The sequence below is a fragment of the Eimeria maxima genome, genomic scaffold, assembly GCF_000499605.1.
Source record: "Eimeria maxima Weybridge genomic scaffold, Emw_scaff182, whole genome shotgun sequence".
Lineage (NCBI taxonomy): Eukaryota > Apicomplexa > Conoidasida > Eucoccidiorida > Eimeriidae > Eimeria > Eimeria maxima.
In genome coordinates this window covers 1-7,500 of record NW_013564728.1, presented here as the reverse complement: position 1 = coordinate 7,500, position 7,500 = coordinate 1, and the positions used below count along the sequence as shown (strand labels likewise).

Sequence of the window (7,500 nt, the reverse complement as noted above, 5' to 3'; positions counted from 1 at the left end):
CTTGCTGCAGCTAGGAGAAGGACTCCTTGGTGCTGCAGATACCCATACACCATAAGGTGTAAATAAATTGGAGTGTATAAAGGCCCCCTCATGACTATCTAACTCTATATAGGTACTAAAGGGTACAGGGGGCCCCCTAATATTTAATAAAGATTTATATGTTGATGCATTTGCCGTTATACTCTCTCTAAGGGGCCCCGTTAATGGTAATGTATACACCTCCTCCTCTTCTTCTTCTTCCTCTTCTTCCTCTCCCTCTCCTTCTTCCTCTGACTCTCCTGCTGCTGCTCTTGCTGCTGCTCTTCTCCTTTTTGCTGCCGCTGCTGCTGCTGCTGCTGCTGCTGTTGGTGGTGGTGGTGGTGGTGGTGTAAGAATAGGTTTAACTATCCATCTTCCTCTCCATTTAGTAAATGAATAAGGAGGAAGACCATGATTATAATTATAATCTAGATAAGGAGAAGAAAGAAAAGGAGAAAAAGAATGATTAAAATCTAACCAATAAGAAGAACCAGTATATCCACTATAATAAGGAATTATTTCTGCTGTATACTCAGGGGGTAATGAAGAAAAATCATTCAAATCATAACAGTCCCTATTCTTCTTCCTGCTGCTGCTGCTGCTGCTGCTGTTGCTGCTGCTTGTATTATTATTATTATTATTATTATTATTATTATTAATAAAACATATAAATGTATCTGTATCTGTATAAGAATTAGATGTTGTTGGTCCCCATACCTCTTGCATAGTACTAACAACAGCACCTAAATGACCTATTGCTGTAGAAATAGAATCAGAAAAAGACGGAGAAATTACATCCCCTAATCCATCCTCTAAATATTTTCCTCTTATTATATAAGGATCTTTTATATTATGACGCTCTATACGTGATGTAGATATACTCTCTGTATGTAAATATGTACGTGTTGTATCTATTTGTATTAATCCAGGTTCTATACCTTCTCTCCTCTTCCTCTTACTGCTGCTACTGCTACTGCTGCTGCTACTGCTACTGCTGCTGCTGCTGCTGCTGCTGCTGCTGCTGCTTGTTGTTGTTGTTGCTGTTGTTGTTGTTGCATCGTCTGCTAACAAAGGACGATGTATATATGCTGAATAGGCACCTACAGGTCTATTAAATGCATTAATACGATTCGCATTCCTTTCCCCGTCATTAAGAAGAGGAGGAAACTTTATATGTGGGCATAAAGGGCCAGATAAAGAATCGCATACAGGGAATACAACCTGCACAGACACCACAAAATATACTGTTTTATTAGGGAAAAAATGATAAAAATACATTAAGAATAAAGGGAAAAGAGACAAATAATGGCATCTATATACATATATACGATGGATAACAGCGTTAAAATGTGTTATTTTATGTAATAAAAGCACAAAAAGGAAAGAAAAAGTAAAAGAAAAAGGGAAGAAAAAGGAAGAAATAGACTTACCTTTTCTGGTAGCACTTGATCAAACGTAACATAAGTTAAATCCCTAAGGGAAGAAACAAGGAAATCCGCCACACAAGAATGAATATTTAGAGATCCCTCTGCTGTAATAAAGGAAGGAATATTTTTTATCCATATTGAATTAATAATTGTTGTATTTATGTTGAAGAAAGCGGTAAAAGTTGCAAGAAATAACAGCGTATACACCCCGCGAGCAGCGCGGTATACACCGAAAAAAAGACGATTTTTTTTGCACATTTCTTGATAAAGAAGAAATTCGTAAAAATAGAAAAACGAATTTCAATCGGAATTAATTTCTTCCGGCGCAAAAAGAGCGCCGCGAGGCGAAGGAAACGCTTAAGACGCCCCGCATACCACGGAAGTTGAACGAACGCAGACAGCTGCTTTCTTGCTGTTTTTTTATGTATATTCGTTAATATTCTTCTTCTTTATGATAAGGATAAGGAAAGGAAAGCTATTTTCTTGCGAACCACCTAGTGATCAGGAGAAAAAAGAGGTAAATAAACCCCTATTATGATAAAGGAATGATGATGGCTCCTCCTCTGAGCCTGCGTTATTTATAGGAAATGGATCATTACCATAGAAGAGGATATAAACCCTCAAGAATCAGGCAAACAAAACGCTGCACGAAGAAAAGAGCCGCAAGAAAGGGCAAGAAAAGTTTAAAAGAATTAATTGCATGAGTATGAATTCATGGGGATATTCAGCTTTCCATTCTTCAGGTGTATAGGCAGCTCGTCGTGCATGTATATGTCATGGCCCTTTCTGCAGTAGGAAGCAGAAAGCTGACGATATTAAGAGCATGCAATAGTATAAAAATAAATACTTGCATGCATAATAAGAAAATAAAGTACTTTTTTCCTTTTTTTCTCCCTTTTTCTTCAATAGAATGAAGAACATTTCGCCGCTGTGATGATTAGGCAGCCGCTGACGGTCGTATGCATGCGGGGCTTTCTTCAACTTGTCTTTGAGTATAAAGGGGAAAAAAACACAATTTTTTCTTCTTTTTCTCTATATTTTATTAGTTAAATATTTCCTCATCAAGAAAACACCTTTATTCTCCTTCCTCTCCTCCATCTGATAGCTAGTTAAGCCTCCCTCTATCAAGCTACCTTCAACAGTAACCCTTTCTTGTGGTTGTCTATTAAGACTTCTTATACATATTTCTTTATTTATTTTTATTTATATTTCCCTAAATATTATATTATTTCTTCTTCCTAAAAATGTTTTTCATGTCCATTTATCTCTGCTTCTTGTGCTGCTATGCTAATTAATGCATGCGTTCCTTGCTGCATGCATATATTATTATTACTAGAGGGGGGAAGGAACTCCCTATCTTATCAATAACAAGAATAAGGGTTTAGGGTTTAGGGTTTATAAATAACAAATAAAAGGAAATAATATAGAGGGAAAACGAATTGCTATCCTAAAAACAGCAAATATTAGTGTTTATGTTTTAGGGTTTAGGGTTTAGGGTTTAGGGTTTATAAGGAGCAAATAGAATAATTTAAGGGGGGAAACAAACTACGATATACTAAACAACAACTATAAAGGAATAACATCTCCATCCCCTCCTCTTTGTATTGTGCATGCATACATGCATGCATGCATGCATGCATGCATGCATGTTCTTGATATGTCTAACGTTGCATGCTGTGTATGCATGTACACCTTATGAATAAAGTTTTTATTTTTCTTTTTTATTTATTTTTCCTTTTTTATTTATTTTTCTTCCCCTTTATATAATTTATTCCTAATAAAGAAGATTTTTATTTTTATTTTTTGTTTTCTTTGGTTGTCAGTTAGTGTTTCTTGCACATTTTAGGGTTTAGGGTTTAGGGTTTAGGGTTTAAGGTTTAGGGTTTATGCCTCCCCTTCGCTATATTTATATTTGTCTCTCTCTCTCTCTCCCTTTGCTTATGGCTATAATGTCTCTTTTTTATTCTTTTATTGTTAATTAATTTCTTTTTCTTTCTTTCTTTCTCTTTATTTCCCCTCCTTATGCATGCGTCTTTTAGGGTTTATTATTTATTTCCCTTACCTCTTTTTTCCTTCTTTTCTTTCTTTTCTTTCCCCCTTGCCAGTGTTTTAAATACTGACGGATAAAAAACAGAGTATATTTTCTCTTTTCTCTACCAAGTGGCTGCATGCAGGAGCATGCATGCATGCATGCATGCATGCATTTGCATGCAAAAAAAGCCCCAAAAGGTTTATTTGTTAGTACGGGGTTTTAACTAAGAAGGAGGAAACAAAAGAATGCAAATGCATGCATAAGATAATAAAAAGAAATAAAGAAGATTATATTTATTTATTCTTTATAGGGTGGAGGAGGTGCCTATACACCCCAAAAAGGAAGTATTCCTTTATTTTATTCTTTGTTTCTTTTTGCTGCAATATGCATGCAGCCCCAAACACGTATTAGTCACACTCTTACACTTGTATTCGTTGCATGCAAATATGCATGCATGCATGCATGCATGCATGCGTGCACATGTGTACTAAGACTAAGCCGTTTCTCTTAAGGGAAGAACAGAGCAGCAAAAATATAAATAAAAGTAGCTAAAGGTGCCTATACACCCAAAATATGTATATAAAATACCCCTTTTAAGTGATTAAAGTTTATATTAATCTTTAGACACAAATATAAGCTGCATATACACCCCAATTGTTGCGGTGTACGTACACCTGAGGTGGTGTGTATGTATAATAAATACAAATACAGGGAAATAAGTTTGCATGCACTCCTTTTGATGATACGAGAGGGGGAAAGACGCAAAAAAGAATTTATTTTATTTTATTTTATTTATAATTAAATTTTCTTTTTTTATCTTTAGGGGCACAGCAGGGGAAACTAGCGGTGTAAGGAATGGGGTGTATAGACACCGCGGTGCATGACCATCGGATCCTCCCCCCTACGAGGGATATTTTCTTCTTTATTTTATTTTTATTAATTAAATACTTAATTAAGTATAATTATCTATTTTAAAGATAAAATAAATAAAACAATTTATTAGGGTTTAGGGTTTAGTGTTTAGACAATCATCGCGACTGCAGCGCAGCAGCAGCAGCAGCACCAGCGGCAGTCGGCAGCAGCTCGAAGCTGTCTATACGGCTGACACATTATTCTTTGGTATATATACACTGTATTATTAAATAAAAAGTAAATATTTATATATATTTAATGTATTTATGTATAATAAAATAAATAAAAAGAAGAAAATAAGAAAAAAGAGGGGAAGAAAAAGATTGAATGTTTGGTCTCGACCTGCGGTGGTCTCGTCGGCCGTCGGTAGTTGCTGCCACTTGCTGCTGCTGCTGCGGTTTGCTGCTGCTGTTGCTGCTGTTGTTGCTGCTGATGCTGTTGCTGCAGTTGTAGCAGCATAGGAGCGTATCTGTTCTTTATAAGGGATATATTTATCTGTTTTTTTTTGTATTGAATATAAGGTTGCTGCTGGCACTATCGAGACATTTGCTGCTGCACACGGCCAAAGAGCAGCAGCAGCAGCAGCAGCAGCAGCAGCAGGAGTATCGACATCTCCTTCTTCTTGTCTTATAAATATATTCTTTATTCAATTATAAAATAAAAAAGAAGAAATAAAATGACAAAAAAAAATACACAAAATATTAATGATGAATATTTAGCTGCCTATACACCCCAATCCACCGACTGCAGCGGTCGATGGCGGGTGCAGCAGCAGCTGCAGCCGACTGCAGCAGCAGCAGCAGCAGCAAGAGAAGCAACATCAGCAACAACAGCAACAATAGCAGCAGCAACAGCAACACAAGGAGCATCTGAGCCCACAGCAGCAACAGACTTATCGCCGTCAGGAAAAGGGGGAGGAGAAGCAACAGCAGCAGCGGCAGCAGCAGCAGCTGCTGCTGCTGCTGCAAGTAGTAGTGGTGTATTATCACGTTTGTGGTTATATGCAGGAGCTGTCTGTACACCGCGTGCAGCAGCAAGCAGTATAATTTGTTCGTTGCTGCAGCAGCAACATCAACAAGAGCAGCAGCAGCAGCAACAGCAGCAGCAGCAGCAACAGCAGCAGCAGCAACAGCAGCAACAGCAGCAGCAGCATAAGAAGAAGCAGCAAATAAGAAGATTTACTTCTTATAGAAGACATAATATATTATTATCTAGGATATTATTAATGGCAATTGTTGCTGCTGTTGCTGCTGCTGCTGCTGCACAAGAAGCAGCAGCAATATTACCTATACCTAAGAATAATCCATTAACAGCACCGCATGCATTTGCTGCTCATCCTGCTGCTGCACCTGCTGCTGCTGCTGCACCTCATGCTGCTGCTGCACCTCATGCTGCTGCAGATAATATACAACTAACAGGGAAAATAACACAACCAGCAGCAGCAGCAGCAGCAACAGCAGCAGCAGCAGCAGCAGCAGCAAACAGGAAAGTATTTAACCTAGGGGAAGCAAAACTCATCACCCCCATCACCCTGGCATACAACAACCATCAACAGCAGCACCAGCAGCAGCAGCAGCAACAGCAGCAGCAGCAGCAGCAGGAAGAAGAGGAGGAGGAGGAGGACAACGAACAAGAAGAAGAACAAGAAGAAGAAGAAAAAGACATATCCTCTTCTCCCTCCCCACATATAAACCGTACAGCAGCAGCATCAGCAGCACCAGCAGCAGCCCTACCTTCAGCAGCAGGAGCAGCAGGAGCAGAAGCAGCAGCAGCAGCAGCAGCAGCAGCAGCAGCAGGAGAATCCTTAATAGAATTATCCTCTCCTGCCTTATTTGCTGGACAAGTAGGGGCAGGATCTATTGAATTACTTCCTGATACAGAAGAAGAAATTAATTTATTACCTAATTGTTTATTTTATTCTTCTTATCCTTCTTCTTGTATACCAGAGACTGTACACTCTCCTTGTAGGTAAGTATTATTTATTTATTTATTTATTTATTTATTTATTTATTTATTTATTTATTTTGTTTATTAAGGATATTCTTTTTTTTTCCTCTTTTTTTCTATCTATTTTGCTTTTTTTGGGGGGATTTTAGGGTTTAGGGTTTAGGGTTTAGGGTTTAGGGTTTAGGGTTTAGGGTTTAGGGTTTAGGGTTTGTGCTATGTATATATTCTCCAGATATTGTCGAGCTAAACAATTCACAGGACAATATGGTGCTGCCCAATGTAAGTCTAAACCCTAAACCCTAAACCCTTAAACCCTAAACCCTTAAACCCTAAACCCTAAACCCTAAACCCTAATTTGGTCATTTTAGCATAAAAAAGAGTTAAATAGATGCGTTTTTTTCTGGTATTTCTTGATGTAACTAAAGAAAAGGGTTTAGGGTTTAGGGTTTAGGGTTAATGTATATATTGATATGTATAGGTCCTAGTATATATTCATTCCCTATAGAACTACAATCTGCATATAGATGGAGAATTACGCCCGTAAAAATAGCAAAAAAAAAAGGATATTTAGATGAACATATTTGTGTAGTAGAGAAAGTCCCTGGTGCTGTCCCCTTGTCTCCTGATCAATTTGCTGCTGCTGCTGCTGCTGCAGCAGCAGCAGCAGCAGCAGCAGAAGAACATCATTATGTATTATGGGCTGTACTCTCTGCATGCGGACTTCTTCTTCTTGGATTGTCTCTCTTTTGTTTAATTAAAAGAAAATAAATAAATAAATAAATAAATAAATAAATAAATAAATAAATAAGTATAATTAATTAATTATATTTATTTATTTATTTATTTATTTGTTTATTTATCTTATTTATTTATTTTATTTATTTATTTATTTATTTATTTAATTTATTTATTTGTTATAAAAGGAGACAATTAATAAAAGGAGACACCTATATAAAAAAAAGGAGACAATTAATAAAGGAGACAGTATATAAAAGGAGACAAAGTGTCTCCTTTTTCTTTCTTTTTTCTCCTTTTTTTTTCTTCTCTTTATTTGTTTTATTTATATAAAACTAACAAATAAATTAACTCCTTTTTATTCTTTTTTTTTGTCTCTTTTTATACCTCTATTTATATTATACAAATAGTTATATATATATATATATT

The 7,500-nt window shown here is 36.6% G+C and overlaps 1 protein-coding gene across 1 annotated transcript; it reads left to right on the top strand.

Annotated features, from left to right (window-relative positions):
- Positions 1-5,065: 5,065 nt before the first annotated feature.
- Positions 5,066-6,841, top strand: EMWEY_00020100 (hypothetical protein, conserved; the record flags this gene model as incomplete). Its single annotated transcript, XM_013480331.1, has 3 exons — positions 5,066-6,353; positions 6,569-6,615; positions 6,815-6,841. 3 exons carry the CDS (start codon positions 5,066-5,068, stop codon positions 6,839-6,841), a joined length of 1,362 nt encoding a protein of 453 aa, XP_013335785.1.
- Positions 6,842-7,500: the final 659 nt, after the last annotated feature.